Source organism: Salvia hispanica, chromosome 2, assembly GCF_023119035.1.
Source record: "Salvia hispanica cultivar TCC Black 2014 chromosome 2, UniMelb_Shisp_WGS_1.0, whole genome shotgun sequence".
Taxonomy (NCBI): domain Eukaryota; kingdom Viridiplantae; phylum Streptophyta; class Magnoliopsida; order Lamiales; family Lamiaceae; genus Salvia; species Salvia hispanica.
In genome coordinates, this window is record NC_062966.1 from 29,856,099 (window position 1) to 29,872,738 (window position 16,640).

Sequence of the window (16,640 nt, forward strand, 5' to 3'; positions counted from 1 at the left end):
TTTTGTGAACTTACCTATTGTTCACGTGGAACCGGGTATCCCGTAGTTTGATTTATTGATATGCTTTTCTTTTGTCAGTTACTATTTTTGTTTGTTTCAGTTTGAGTAGCTTACTAACTTGTTTTACATTTTCATGTTTGTTTGAGTTTTGATATTACTATTATTTTCTATTTGGGTTTCTGCGGTATGACTCTTGACTGCTTGTGATGAATATCTTTGCTCGTCGTTTACCGACTCGAGCGTGTTTTCTTTTAATAAATGAAAATGGATACAGTATTATATGTAGATGCATCTGGTAGTATGAAACCCGTGCAAATCCGGCAAATCTAGTGCAGTGCAAAATCTCTGTGATGTGGACCTTTTGGACTTTGGTTTGTCCTATTCCAAATTTATCCCAAACTTAGCAGTTAAGGTCTAGATTGGCTGTTATAAATCATTTTTATTTAGTTATTCAAATGTGTTTGGCGGTGACTGCATTAATTAATTAATTAATTAATTAATTAAGGTCCAAGTTTGATGAGCAACTCAAATACTCCGCTTCCGAATTATATACATTAGGTTTTTATACTATTACTCACTATGCTAATCTAATCATGGTGTGAAACACTCACTTTGTCATTGCAATGTATATCAAGTCCTAATGATACAGAGCTTTTTGTGTTTAGTAATTGCATCTAGATATTCATAGGATTCTTTTTTTTTTCTATCTATTTAATTTTAATTTTTTTTCATGGATTATTTGCTAAATTTTACCCTTAAACGAACACTTGTTTTGTTCCACTTAAAATTCCAAATAGAGAAAGTTTCCCAATAGAAACTCCAAATTATGCGGCCTTCTTAAAAAAATATGTTCCTCTCAAAAAAAATACTACTCCACTATAAAAGAGCTAATGAAATAATTTTTGTTGCCAGATTGCTCTGTATAATCAAAGAAAATCACACAAATATCAACAACTTAGTAAGTTCAACAATAAAAATGAATATGTATTGACCATCGAAAATTGGTAAAATGAAAAAATGCAGATGTGCTTCCTCAATTGGTATACAAAGATTACGAATCGGATTGTGAGCAGCACTTTTCTTAACAGGTGGCATTAAAAGTGAATTACCCATCAACTACTTTTCATATATTTATTTCTATTTAGGGGAACCTAATCAAGTTTTGATGTGGACATTATGCTAGTCGACCAATCTTAACTCTGCCATTTTATTACAGGTGTATAATGGCACTCACACTCTTCTCTTCAGCTGTATTTTTTTCCGTTGGGGACACATCAAATTTCTTTATTTGGAATTTTAGTGGAACTAAACAAGTGTTCGTTTAAGGGTAAAATTTAGCAAATAATCCACATTATGATGTTACTTTCTAGTACTCTTTTCAATTTCTCATTATTTCATCCATCTACAAAAACAATAGTAGAAAAAAAGTAGAAGCAAATAAACTATATGCGCTTATTTTTAAAAACTTTGTTCAATTTTTAGTCTTTCGTGTTTTAATTTTGTTTGTACTTTTTAGTTATGAGTAATTTCATCCGTTTAAGAGTATTTAATTTTAATTTAAGTTAACTTATTACATATCACATGATTACATAAATAAGTAGTTAATAGGCATGATTTCCACAAATGAGTTTGACTAAAATGTCTTTTATCATTTACAGAGTATCACTATCTTGTTTTTGCTTATAATTCAACGTTTGGTTGGAAATGTTACAATTAATATGTATTAGTACTACTTTAAAGCAAACAAAATATTAAAGTGTCATGGCATATTAAACACCTGAATAAATGTTGCTCAAAAACACAAACACAGTTAGCATTTCTCAACAAGCAGTCAATTTATAGTGAAATATAAAATTGGGTGAAAGATTCATGTCGGCAATGTCACAATGAAAGATCACAACCAGCAAAAAAACTTAACACTAGTTTATACAATCTACAACTCTGTTTTACGAGAGATGATACACAGTCCACGCTTATCTTAGACAAATCTATTCAATAACACATTTTATAACAGATCAACTAGGAAAATTTGGACATTTTTAAGTCATAAACGAAACAAAGCATATCAGAAGTGCAGCAGTGGATACCTAAAATGAGTTTGTGCAAAAGACTCTACTTATTAGAACTCACAGCAACAATTTATACTGATAGTTGTTCTTTTCTGATACCTCAGACCTATTAGATGACATAAGATTCCAACAAAAATGAGCGTAAGCATACACTCCAACAAAAACAAGTTCATGAAAGAAAGTAAAATGAACTAACATGACTAAGTGCACATACACTAATGAACCGTCATCACATAAGTCACCATTTTGCTAGATCATATTGATTTTTATTACCTCTATCTCATTAGTGTCTTCTTACTCTTTCCCAGTGCTTGAGATGCCATCAGAGATACCTTCATTCGGTCGGACAAAATGAATCCCCGAGACTCCATTAACCCGTGCACCCTTTGAGCATCTTGCACGTAGCCCCCACCAGCAAGTGAACCTATAATCCTCTCAAAGTCCTCCGACTCCAACTCATCAATCTTCGACTCCAGAACTCCTAAAGCTTGCAAGGCCTTCTTCTCAGCTCCTGACTTGATATACATGTCACAAAGGCTCACATGGAGCTTAAATGGAGGAGCCTCACCCTGTTCGGAAATCTTGTCCAATAGCTGTTGGGCTTCCTCAAGAAGGTCCAACTTGCTAAACCAATCAACCAGAACTGTGTACGTAGCAACCCCAGGCTCAAACCCATCCTTCTCAAGTTTCAATAGAAGCTCCAAGGCTTCATCCAACAAATTCTTCTTTTCATAGGCAGCAATCACATTTGCAGTGCATCTATCATCTGGCTTGAGCCCAAGGTTTGTCATCTGAGTAAAATAGTTCAAAGCACGGTCGGGGTTACCAGCTCGTGCACATGCCTCAATCATTAATGTCAAAGATTCAAGGTCCATGCTAAATCCTCCGGTAAATTGCATGGCAGTGCGAATTCGTTCAGCTAAGTCAGCATGGCCAGCTTTGGTATACAGGTGAAGTAAGGCCATGTATATGTCCTTTGGAGGCTTAATACCCAGAGTATCCATTTCTCTCAGTATAGACTCAGCATCTTTCGGTTGGTTTGCATTCACATAGGCCATGACCATAGAACTGTAGACCTTCACGTCTGGTCGGAACCCATGGGCCTTGCAGCTATCAAATGCTTCTTTTGCTCGACTAAGATTTCCTACTTTACAATACATTTTGATCAATGTTATTGATGTGATAACATCAGGAGGAATGCCCTTGTCATTCATTTTCTTTAGAATTCTCTCAGCATCTTCTAAGCGGTTCTCCTTGGCAAGAGCATCAATCAGTTTTGAGTAGTCCCGTTCACTTGCCTCAAAGGAATCTTCAGAAAGTAGAAATTCTGAAACCTGAAACAAACAAGTTGGATTTAAGATTTAAAACGTCAGGATATTTAACTTTGAAAAACAACTTTGTCAATGATCATCAACTGCATAAATTATGACTATGAAATACCTGAAGTCAATAAAATTCTATGCAAAGGTTTATCAAAGCATTAACTAATAGTACTAGTAAAATATTATGACCGAATGCTCCTCCTACACCCTTCTAACATGGGATGAGTGTTTCAATTATGCTTCCCAGAACTGACTGAAAAATGGTTGCCAGATTTTATACAGAAAGCTTTTATGCTCTTCGAAGCATTTGAGACATATATCTAGATTATGGTTCAGCATAAATAGACAAGTGTCAATGTGGTAATCAGTCGTCTACTGAACGCGGATTTGTAAATTTGAAAATAAAAAATCATATCTTACCTTGCAATTATTATTTGAATATCAATGATGGTAAAAACTTCATTTATACATCTAGTCAGAGTTGTATTGTTAATATTATATGTTCAACAGTTTCATATCTGATTCATGTCTTTAGATCTGGTTATTTATCAAACTAAAACATCCAATTCTGCCAAAATTACCAGGAATAGATAGGCATGTGAAAGAAATTCATGTAAGAGGATGATTTGGTTAGGGGATAGTTTGGTTAACCCAAAAAAAATAGGAATCAATATATCAAAACTATCGTTTCCAACACAATCATCACTCTTCTAAAAGAAATGTCAAGATAAAATTTGCATGAAAGACCAAAACACAATACCTTGAAATGTATATTAGAATTCTGCTCTTTCAATTTATCAAGAAGACCAACCCAATCAATCCTGCTAGGTTGGAGAAGATCTTTCCATTCTCCTATAAGTGGAAAAGGATCGTCCTCATCTTTCAATGAGAGGATCTTCTCAGTAACAAGTTTGCACTTGTTAGATATTGGCTTTGGCTCCTCGGGCCACATAAATTTGCTACGCTCATTAATTTTATCCGCCACCTTAGCCCACTTTGGATTGGATAAATCAAGCCCATAAATCTTATACTTGATCTTGCCATGTCTTTTAGGAAGTGAGACACCAGTCTGTTTCCCTTCAAGCAGATTACCGTCCTCATTAACGACTTTGTTTCCGCGTTGATCTTTTTCTTGGGAATCATTTTGAGCAGCCTCTTTCCGCATGCGTTCCAGACTCTCATAAAAATCGCTTTTCTCCATCTTTTGACGAGCCCACTTGAACCTAAACTCTCTCAGCATATCTCCTCGAATGCCCACTTCACCAGCAAATCTGTACATTTCCTTAACTTCTTCAGACTGAAGAAATGTCTTCATTTTCTCTTTTTTCTTTTCTTTCTCCATGTCTCGCAGAACTATATTGCTAACGTCCCACACAGTTCTCCACAAATCCTCACTAAAATCTCCTGAGGGTGTAGAAGCACCATACCCCGTCACTTGCTGAAGACCACCCTTTTCCATCTCTGATACAACATTTTCAACAATGATCACTAGCATGCCGTTAATTGTATCTTTTTCACACTTGGGATATGCGGCAGCGAGTTTTTTCCGCATCAGCCAAACAAACCGGGACAAGAACTCATTCATTGTAGCATCATCTTCTGACTCACATTCCAAATGACTTGATGAGTCATCATCTAACTCAACTTGTCCCGCAGTTTGAATGCATCTAGAAAACTGATTATCAATTCTGTTATGCTTAGGGCAGTTCATGAAAGATGAGCCATGGTATGCTCCTGATGGATGAAAAGTAGGGGGCCTCAGGATACTAGCAGCTGCTACACATCTATAAGCAGATGAATGCTGGTTGAATGCTCTGCCATTGAGTTCAGCGATTCTGTTCACCGTGTTTTTGCTAAAGAGACGCCTCAAATTCATACCTACCTTTTCACGTAGCCTTTAAAGAAAAAATATCAGACCAACTAAAAATAACACGATCCTGAAAGGGTCTACTGAATAACATCCAAACACAGAATTAGATCCATAAATTTCAACCAAAAAAACTGACTATAATCTTAAAAATCAACTAAAATCCACCTAAATCGAAATAAAAACTGTAAAATCCATGAGTTTTTTGGAAATCTATCGGATAACAGCTGTAATTACTCATGCGATAAAGCATTGGAGCTTCAGATTTGGATTCCAAAAAATTTTGTTTTCTATAAACCCTAAACCCTTAAACCCTAAATACATGTATAATCCAGAATTTTTCTCACTCATTTCTGCTCATCACTTTCATTCATTTCAGCTCATCACTTCCGTGACCAAACATGTATAATCTAGACCCTTTCTCACTCATTTCAGCTCATCACTTTCTTTTACAAACATATACAGATCCCAGTCAAATTCAGCACATTACAAAGCTTCCACCAAAATAAGAAACATCACTTAGTTAATAATAAAATCAAATCATTGGACTTCGAATTGCAATATCTCACAAATCTTAGTATTCCAATTTTTAGGTATATAAATACCAATTCAGGAGCAAATCACATCACGAAAAAAACCAACAATGGAGACGGTAAGAAGAAAAATCGCTGCCGGAGAAGAATATGCAACATCAATGAAGAAGAAGTACCTGATGAACAAATAGTATCAGGCTTCTTGATGTTGTTGAGTTGAGGCTGAGAAGAGGGCGGAGAGCACAATTCCACTGCGGAGGCGCCGAGAGCAAAATAAGGAAGAAATGGGGGCTGAGGCGGCGGAAGTGGTGGTAGATTTGTTGGTTTCACCGGAAATGTTGTAAAGAGTGCGAGAGGGAGACGAGGGAGGTGGCCAAGCCCAAGATGGAAATTATTTAATTACATTTATTTAGGTCTTGTGTTTTGATTTATTAATTATTGGGCCAGATTTAGTTTGTTAACAGATATTGGGCTTTTTTAATATGATCTGGATAAGTGGGCCGAGAATAGTTTAATTATTGATTTTCATTTTAATATCTTAAGAAATTGTATTTGTGTTAATGATCCAATTTGTGATTCCAAAGATCCTTTTTTTCTGAGATAACACAATATAGTGATATACTTGGAGAGGGGATTATCACTTATGGTATGGAAGTAACAAGACTAGTTGTCATTGGTCAATTTAAAACCATATCTTTTGTGGAAGTAAAAAAGAAATGGTAGAGCAGAGCATGTGTGAGTTGTATTTACAGAGAAGCAGTTATGGGCTTTTCCATCAAATATTATTCCCCATTCGACCTCAGTATGAGGAAGTACTATGAAAAAAGGCTTCTTTCTCATTGTGTATTAGTTTAGTTTTATGGTTTTTCCCTCTAATAGAAGTTGTAGTCTTACTTAGGGCTGGGGAAAAATACCGAAAAAATGATATATCGCTCGTATCGTATTGAAAAATATCGAAAAATTATCGAATTTTTGGTATATCGTAATTTTCGATACGATACGGTATCGTATCGTAAGTTTCCGATACGATAACGATATGATATATCGTTTTATATCGAATATATCGAAACATATTGAAATTCAATACATATTGAAGTTTAAAATTATAAATATTTATAAATCCATTTAATTCATTCATATATTTAGAAAAATATATATATGAAACCCTAATAAGAACACTCTTTATTTTATTGTGTTGAAGTTTTATTAATTTTTGTGTTATTTTTCAGTTTTGAAATTATATTTTTCGATATATAGGTATTCGATACGATAACAATATTTCGATATATCGTATCGATCTTACGATATATCGAAAGTTCAATATATCGAAAGTCGATATATCGAAACTTTCGATACGATAACGATATGAAATTCTTTCATATCGATATTTTCGATACGAAACACGATACAACGTTTTCGATACAATATATCGTATCGACCCACCCCTAGTCTTACTTCTTTACGGTAGAATTTTATATTTTTTTGTGAGATTTGATGATCTATGTTTTGAAAATGCTGTATAGTCGATTTGAACTCTCAAATTTGTATCTGGAAGTAGTTTCAATTCTTGATGAAGAACTTCACTTATTCAAACTGTATGGCTTCCTTATTTGAATATTTAGTTTGGGAACTAGATAATTTTGGTATTTGTTTTTGTTTACATATACCTCAAGAGCCTGGAAAATCTGCTTTCAGCTGATACATGTAACTTTCAAATTAGCACTAGATATATTAAGCCACAAAGTGATCGTTATACAGCAAAGTTCAATTTGCTTGGAATTCTTGAGACCATAAATAAAAGCATAAGTAGTCATATCTCCTTGAGGTATTCATGTACTAGAGCCTAAAGCTTAGATTTTATATCCACAATTCAAATCTGGAGTGACTGGGGATCTCCACTGGAACAAGCTTACCAATCCAAGCTGATACGTCTCGAAATGTACAGATTATCAATGTACTCGATGACTGGAAGCGAGGCATTTATGTATCTGATCATTTCCTTCTCAGCAGAGTTCTCTGTTAACATAGAAGATGGAAATCGGAGCATATGATTAACGTAATCAAGAACTGAATATACACATCTAAATGTTCTCAAAATTAACCTCCAGCGAGCCAACAAAACAGTGTTGAGTAAGTATCTTTGTAAATGACATAATGTGATGGCGATACAATCTCAGCTTACCGGTTTCATTTAGCTTCACTAGCAACTGATCCCTCGTTGGCAGCGCATACATACCAGCATAAGCAGCAGTCTTCACCGCCCAAGAGTGATAAGGGGCACATGTTTTTGCATAAGCAGCTGAGGCAGCATCTTTCAAGCAATAATCACTGTGAGCAGCACCATAAGTGTTAGTTGCATTGTCAAACAATCTGCTGTCACAGCAAGGCCCTCAGGGATACTGACTGTTAAACGAGTTTGAGGCTTGGAAGTCACTAGAAGCTTCGGAGCTATTTCTATAGTGGATTGTCAACTATTGAAAATATCTTTCCATTTATAATCAATATGAAGAGCAGGCGTGATAGCCCAACGTCGGGACAAATGCAACTAAGAAGTTGTGTAAATCTATCAAATGGAGTACTAATGTATTGGAAATGCTAAAGTACACTAAGATGTCGTTCAGTTGTCATGACTATTTATCATATGATTATCCATCTAGGATTAAGTTGTGAGATTATTTTAGTTGGACGGGGTGGGTTATGACTTATTATCATATGATTATCCATCTAGGATTAAGCATCTAGGTATGTCCTGTAAAACATACCTTACCAAGAATTTCATGAAAGGAAAGCAGTTAAATCATCAAGCAAGAGAATATGCAAAGAGAAACTGACTTACTTTGAAGACAAAAAGTTTTGGAACAGAGCTCTAATGAGATCAAGGCCCTGCCTGACTCTACGCAAATTACGCGAAAGACTCCCTTGAGTCCTGACTGAGTTATGTTGTGTGTCGTAATCAAGTACGCTATTCAATGTTCTATATCTTAGTGATGCTTCCGCGAGATCATTTACCTGAAAACAATGAGCTCATACCAATTAGTCAACATTTAGGTAGTTTGGAGTCGATCTGCAACAAGAAGAAGATATAGATGCCACAACTCAACTAAATGCTTGTTGCAAATAGTTCAGAGGTACGGGTGCTAACCAAACCAAGATTAAGTTACACGATATTTGTAACGAACAAAACAGTTTCGCATGAAAACCTTCAAGCAGAGACTTGATACTTCCGTGGACTTGTAGAATAATGCTCTTCTTTCGCGAATAACATCACTGTGTCCTACATGTTTGTGTTGTGATTGAATCCAAACATGAGTAGAAATAGCATCTACGTTTGGATATAATTAACAGCTGTCACCAATCAAAGTGAAAACAAACTATAGAAACCTTTTTCAGTTTGTCAAGATGTTGATGTAAAATCAACAAAGTTACTTCCAACAATGGAATTTCAACTCCATCCCTTATATATTAAGTAATTTTTGTTCAAGTAATTAAATTCTCCAAATTTTCCTGATCAATCGTTCAAAAACGAACAAAAAAAACATTCACATAGAACACATGATTTCACAGAGAAGGCATTCAACATCAAATACATGAAAACCCTAACAAATTGGGGATAATTCAGCGTGAAATTAAACCGACCTTGGAAACATACTCCATCTCAGCAAATTTGAACGCGATGCCTAAACACCCAAATAGCACCGACACGAGAGAGCACGCATCGCAGAACGTTTTCAAATCGAGATCGTGATGAAGCCCCTTCGCCTTGAGCACCGCCGAAATTTGCTCAAACGCATCCACCACTGCCGCAAGCGGCGTCAAATCTGTTTTTTGGTAAGATTCATCCGAAGAAATCGGAATTCCTGAAATCGGAATCTCTCTATCAGTTGTTGAGAAAAAAGATTGGAATTTGAGGGGAGGCATGGCTTGTCGTCTGGGGAGATTGATGCGTTACTGTGTAATAAAATTAGGCCGACTACAGAAAGGCGTGAATTTGTGGAAATGATGATTCACAGAGGCGCGTTTGATTTGACGACTGATGAGATTCGGGTATTGAGTGGGTATTTTGCATATTCGCGCCAAAAGTAGTTATATGACCGACCTTCATCTTTTGCATTCATTCCATTTTTATTCTGCAATTGACATGTCTCACTTTTTTTAAAAAAATACTACTACTACTATGTATTCTAGAATTGGATTCAATAGCACGTCAATTTTTACCTTATAGTTAGGACATGCTCTATACCAATAGGTCAATTTTGTGGGGCACAGCTTCACTATACGTGGGAATTAAAATTTTATTACGCAACACATTTCACATTGTACATTTTATTATACGTGGGAATTAAAATTTTGCATTGTAAATTTTTAGGATTTGATTTGGTGATAATTATTTTCTAGTATTATCTTATTATATATTTAAATGAAAATTAAAAGAAAAAAATTTATATATGAAATTCACACTATAATCTTAATTAAATATCCTAAATGTTTTTCATATACACCATTATTTTGTCTTACTAGTGTTAAATATTTCCTCCAAACTAAATATATTAAAAATCAAATGTATACGCTTCTATAGGTTTGTGTTAAAATAACAACCCCTCTTAAAATGACATCGTGATACCACTTACACAGCAATATTACAAACGCTACACAGCAATCTATACAAGAAAAATTATTGTATAAAGAGCAACAAATTGATGGCCGTCTTTTTCGGATTTTTTCTTTATTTTTGCTACGTGTCAGCTTATTATTCGTCTACGTGTACAAATGATTGGCTAGGAATGGTGGTATGATGTTATTTTAAAGGGTGGTGGCACTCTAACATGCCCCGCTTCTATATATAAAAATCTGCTAAATATTTTCTACAAATTCCATTTTTTTATTTTATTAAATATTTTCCCTAAATTATATTAAGTATATATTAGTCTAAATATGCATTTTCAGAATGTGTAACAACTATATTCAGAATAAAAAAATATACTAGAGTATGTCCCATTTAAGGATACAATTTTACTGTATGCGCGCTCAGATCGAGAATTTTGCCATATAAATTAGATATACATGTTCCCCAAGACTCTGTGGACGAAGATAAGTATAAATATCACAAATTTAAGTTTTACTATGCATTATGGTTCAACTTGGTTATAGTTTGAATTTTTATTACATAGATTTATGAGAATAGTTAAAAATATAGATATTACTATAGGATTAATAAATTTTAATATAATACAAACATGCACAAAATTAATGGATAGTAGCATCAAGTCTTATTGAGTTCGGATTATTATTGGATTGACCAATTAAAAACTAATAATTTCGGATTGGATTGATTGGATTTCAGATTACCCATTAAAAAATTATTGTATTAAATAGGTTAGTGTAAATCATATTTAAATCATGTAAATTATTATGTTTAATCATCTAATACCAGGTTCTTATCGAGTAAAATCAGGTGTGTGTTGTTATCATATTTTGACATTAACAGGTTCGTGTCATGTTCGAGTTTGAATGTAGCAGGTCAAATTCGTGTTCATTTTGAGAAATTTCTTCACATATCAGATTCAAGCTAGGATAGTATTAGATTGGGTTATTATAAAGTTCATTCGATAATGCTTAGCCTATACAATTTGTCACCTCCAAAATAAAATAAACGTTCAATACATTAGTCGTAGTGTCGTATTATAATAAGTTCGAGATTAGTTTAGGAAAATGGTTGAAATCGTAAAAGATTAATATACTAATTGCTGTAAATAAGATTTAACGCACCTTCATTTTTTATTTGTAAAATACCCATTCAATTGGCCCATTTCAACCGTTCAATTGTGTAGCCCTAGGGCTTTGGCAACAGTCCAATCCAAAACTAAATTAACCGTTTCATGTCAGCGTCTGTTCGATTAAAGTAGAAAAAAAAAATTGATTTTGATTTTGATCTTGATCATCACAATTCATCATCAATATGGTGGTTGTAATTGGGAAGTAGTGTTGTTCGATCCTCAAAGAGAGAGAATTTTCCGCCTGTTAGATATAACAGAGGAGTAGTATTATTAGTACTACCACCCTCCCTATAAATTTGTCACATTATTTCATTTTCATCGGTTCTCAAAATTTATCTCATTTCACTTTCACAATTTTTGGTAATCGACCTCATATTCCACTAACTCATTTTCACTCACATTTTATTATAAAATTAATATTTAAAAATAGGACTCACAATCCACTAACTTTTTCAACTCACTTTTCGCTACATTTCTTAAAACCCGTGCGAGTAGAGTGGGAGAAGACAATAGTCAAATTTGTCAAGTAAATCTATTTATAGAAAAATTGAAATCAAGAGAGGCGTGGAAGCCCAAGGGGGCATCGCAGAAAAACACCAGCATACACACAGTAATAATCAGCACCGATATAATCTAAAAACTACAACGCCATCAGAATAAAAACTAAACACGCCCCGTCAGCTCAAAGCAATCTTCGTCAGCCCTGGCGGCATCATCATCGCCAAGCTTCACTGGCTTAAGCGTGTAATATTTGGCGCAAATCAAGTAATAAAGCAAGTTAAGCAGCTGCAACAACGTGATCAGCCAATAGAAATACTCCAATTTCCCCCTATTCAGATTCCTATCCGGCAGCCAATCGCTCACCCTGTGCACCACCGTCACCAGCAGCGTGCTCGTGTAGCTCCCGGCCGAGATCGACAGCCAGAACAGCGCCGTCGCGGTGCTCCTCATGCTCTCCGGCGCCTGGTCGTAGAAGAACTCCAGATGCCCGATCGACATGAACGCCTCCGCGATCCCGTGGAGGCAGTACTGCGGCATCAGCCACAGCGCCGAGATCGGGATCACCTCCTGGGGGCTGTCCATCAGTCCGGCGCCGGCGGCGGCCTGCTTGCGGCGGATCTCGATGAATCCGGCGGCGAACGTGGCCAGGAGGGAGATGAGGAAGCCGACGGCCATGCGGGTCAGGAAGGACACGCCGCGGTCGAGGCCGGTCAGGCGGCGCGTGGCCGGGACGAAGAGGCGGTCGTAGAAGACGATGGTGGAGAGCATGGAGAGCTGGGTGAAGACGCTCATTGATGCGGCCGGGATTTGGAAGGATTTGGTGATGTGGCGGTCCATGGACTTGGCCTGCTGGAGGGAGAAGGTGTTTTGCTGGGCCGACGCTGTGATTAGGAGGATTCCCGCGCCCCATATTGGCCCCATCCGGATCAGCGATTTCAGCTCCTCCACGCGGTGGACCGTGCTCAGCCGCCATGCGTTCGGCGCTTTCAGGTTGTCTTCCTCAGTTGCCACGGCCGCCTTGTCCAAGAACCTGTTTGTAATTTGGTCGTTAAGGATCTTGTTGTTGGCAAACGAAACAAATATAATTACTCTATAATAGTAATATCATACATCACTGAAACAACTACATAAGTCTACCACGTCTATTACCAATTGATTTTGGGTTGCTGACTTTGGACTAAATTTAACTAACGCAGCAGTATATCTAGACTGAAACTGAAAAATGATTGACAAATTGAACGTACTTACTTCATGCTTTGAGTATGGAGTAGCTTCCCACCAATTGAGATAGGAGCATCTAGCTCCCTATTCTCGTACAACATCGTGCGTTCTGAAACAGGCACGTGCCTCTTTCGGAAGGCAGCGACCGCGACTTGCATTAGGCGCGTGAAGGGGCTGCCGGCGGGGTCGAGTTTTCGGTACAAAGGGTATCCGGCAACAAACGCCACAACAGAGAGAAACATGGCAACGGTGGGGATTCCGAGGCCCCAGCCCCAGCCGATGTTATCTTGGATGTAGACGATGACGGTGTTGGCCACGAGGATGGATACACCCATGCAGAAGTAGTACCAGTTGAAGAACTTCCACGTGCTCGTCTTCTGCTCCGGCTCGTTCTCGTCGAACTGGTCGGCCCCGAACGACACCACGCAAGGCCGTATCCCGCCGGACCCCAGCGCAGTCAGCAGGAGCGACACGTAGAGCACGGCCAGCTGCCCGGAGCTTGCTTCTTGGCAGACTTGGCCATCTTTGCAAGGGGGTGGCCTTAGCTTCGGCACAACTGCTGACACTGTTAAGCTTATCATCCCCTGCTTCCAATCACACAAATTGTGTTTTAATTAGCACCAACATTGGTATCCACATTGTTGTGTTTTACTAGTTATTAGAAGTGGTCGGAAAATAGCTTAAAGATAGTTGTCACAAAACTCTACTTTCTGTCTTTCCCAAAATTTGGATTCCTTTAAAATTAGTGGTTATTAGAAAGATATCGTCGCCCATCCGAATTTCACATTAGACTCTGGAAAATTGAGTATTGATCAATTAATGAAATTTGCACTATGTGAGCGATTCAAAAAATTTAAGATTGTAATAGATTATAGAAAGCACATTTTATTGACCAAAATTAGAGTTGGTTAAAAACGAAAATTTAGGTATAGTTCATAGGAAACTCAACGATTTGGTATATGATTGAAGCGAGTGTGATGGTCCAGAATCTTCCGGCGAAAGAGTCGGCGATAAAAGCGCCGAGGAGCGGTGTCATGGCGGAGGTGCCACCAAAGTTGGTGAGGGTGTTGGCCGCCTGAGTCAGTGGGAGATGCAACTCGCTTGTTAAGTAGCTTAACATGTTTGTACCAAATCCGACCACCGCCAGTTTCTCACATATTTCATTTGCTGCAAATAAGCATATATAGTTAAAACATAGGAAATGCATTTATACTAGGATGTTATGTCTTGAATCTTGATTATTATTACAAGAAATGTTGCTTACCAAAGATGAAGGGCATAGTGATCATGCCACCTTGTTTCCTTTGGGAAATTTGCTTCGTCATTTCCATGTTGTGAGTGTTGGGTATTTTTGAGTTGGTGTTAGCCACCTATTTATAGGCATTACAGAGTTGTCTATACATGCACGCAGCCTAGCTAGCTACTAGGCCTAACCTTTTTTTCTTCATTTCATTAATATTTTTATTTTTGCACTTTTTCTCTTACCGTTAATTACCATTGTGAATAGCTCATTTTTATTTTATGTGGTGGTAAATGAACATTCAAATTGGTACAAGTCGCGAAGCAACAAAAGCAAAACAACAAGATAAAAAGTTGAGAGGAATGGCCGAATGGGAATGGGAACGGGAGAGTGATACAAAAGATATACGGTTTCATGAAAGAGAAGGAATCGTGAAAAAATTTGTTTGTGAAAGAGAGGAGGCCAGCAGTGAATTTTTTTGGAAATGATTTCTGTCGCCATGCCGTTTGCGGCTGTGTTTATTTGTTGTTCATTTTTTGGGGGCTATTTTTTTTCGTTTATACTTTACTAATTGATTGAATGTGAATTAATTGTATTTACTCTTTAAAATGATATGATTATTATAAGTATATGCTTGCGTAGTTTAATTTGTATAAATAACTCAATTGTTAAATTACCTTAAATGTGACATTACCTGCTGATAGTATATTCAAACTGAATTTGGTAATAAGTAAAAACACATCCTAGTGATATAACAATATTCGTTCCACAGAACTTGCGTCTAGTTCTTTTGTTATCTCTATTTGGTCATGATTGTCTATTTAACACTCATTAGTTAATTTAGTTTAAGACCACATGCTTTACTATTTCAAGGTGGTGGATGGCACACTTTCACCGATTATGAATAAATGATTTATTTTAAATACTACTACTATTAGTTTATATGTAGTTAGGTCATACAATAAATCGAGAATTCCTGATTCACCTAAATCATTATCATATTAATATATTTTCTTCCTTTACAAGATGTTGTTGCATCATATACTATAAGTAGATGAACTTTTTGAAACATAATACAAATTCAAAGCAAAGAAAAACTTGCTTTCAAAGTGTGACGTGACATAAAATCTCGAGTTAACATGATTGAGGAAGATTCCATTATTAATATCATTACCCGTAAGCAATATTCGATTCGTAAAGTATTAGTAATTAATTTGGATTCAACAACCTCCCGGAATGAGGCTGCATTATAATTCGAATGTTTAGGCGATCCTCTCATGAGATCTTTATCAATATTCAAAAAAAATTTAGAAGCATTAATTTAATAAACCCATTTTTATATGTGGCAAAACTTCATGGTCACACATACTGTTTACTCAAATAATTTAGGCCCACTATAAGTTTGTGGTCACAATTGAAGACTGATTCTTCCCTACTTCTCTCCCTCTAATGAGATTTTAAAGGACGATTTTGTGTTGTAATCAAAAGGTAGTGGGGTGGGCTGTAGAAGACGACTGATCTTGACTAAAGTGGTCACACTTATGGAAAATATGGATTTAGGTCCTAAAATGTGCATGCCGGTGGCTCAATACGTGTCAGCATCGCTGTGCTGAGAATCCTCTAATCCAATAATTATAAAATATTTAAATAGATAACTAAAGAGACAAGAGATTACATGACCCATTTTTTTATACATCTTTGAACTTGATCTTATTCGTTAAAGAAGGTAGGCTGTCTCCAAACTCCACTTAGCCCCACCCACCAGTTTCTTTAACTTCATTACGAAAGATGCTTTAACACGTCCTACAAAATTAGGCCCTAATACATGTCCATGATCCCAGGCTGAGGCTTAGTAAGAACAACAAATACAATGCCTTTTGCTTTCTCTAGAAAATGGAAGGGGCTATTATAGCTCACATAAAATGTACTACTCCATATTAACTTTAACCACCATTTAGCGATAAGTTCAACCAATCTGACCGTGTCGATTTGAGGCATCGACGCGTGCAACACATCATTATGTGTGAACTTCTCATTTAAGAGGCCACATAAAATTTTCATGAAAACTTTCCCAAATTAAAAGGATCAATATGTAAAAGTGGTGGTAAATAGG

General features: G+C 36.5%; 3 protein-coding genes across 3 annotated transcripts; all 3 read right to left on the reverse strand.

Moving 5' to 3' along the window:
• Positions 1–2,044: 2,044 nt before the first annotated feature.
• Positions 2,045–6,163, reverse strand: LOC125205888 (pentatricopeptide repeat-containing protein At1g55630). Its single transcript, XM_048105062.1, has 3 exons — positions 5,968–6,163; positions 4,152–5,286; positions 2,045–3,403 (listed from the first exon to the last, which is right to left on the reverse strand). The coding sequence occupies exons 2-3, from the start codon at positions 5,265–5,267 to the stop codon at positions 2,345–2,347; spliced, it is 2,175 nt and encodes a 724-aa protein (XP_047961019.1). The 5' UTR covers positions 5,268–5,286; positions 5,968–6,163; the 3' UTR covers positions 2,045–2,344.
• A 1,333-nt stretch (positions 6,164–7,496) lies between these two features.
• On the reverse strand, positions 7,497–9,897 carry LOC125204850 (ACD11 homolog protein-like). The gene is made up of 4 exons (XM_048103594.1): positions 9,428–9,897; positions 8,628–8,800; positions 7,974–8,119; positions 7,497–7,807 (listed from the first exon to the last, which is right to left on the reverse strand). The coding sequence occupies exons 1-4, from the start codon at positions 9,707–9,709 to the stop codon at positions 7,701–7,703; spliced, it is 708 nt and encodes a 235-aa protein (XP_047959551.1). The 5' UTR covers positions 9,710–9,897; the 3' UTR covers positions 7,497–7,700.
• Positions 9,898–12,075: 2,178 nt separating this feature from the next.
• Positions 12,076–14,797, reverse strand: LOC125204100 (protein NRT1/ PTR FAMILY 3.1). Its single transcript, XM_048102656.1, has 4 exons — positions 14,552–14,797; positions 14,237–14,454; positions 13,315–13,871; positions 12,076–13,096 (listed from the first exon to the last, which is right to left on the reverse strand). Exons 1-4 carry the CDS (start codon positions 14,616–14,618, stop codon positions 12,229–12,231), a joined length of 1,710 nt encoding a protein of 569 aa, XP_047958613.1. The 5' UTR covers positions 14,619–14,797; the 3' UTR covers positions 12,076–12,228.
• Between the last annotated feature and the right edge of the window lie 1,843 nt (positions 14,798–16,640).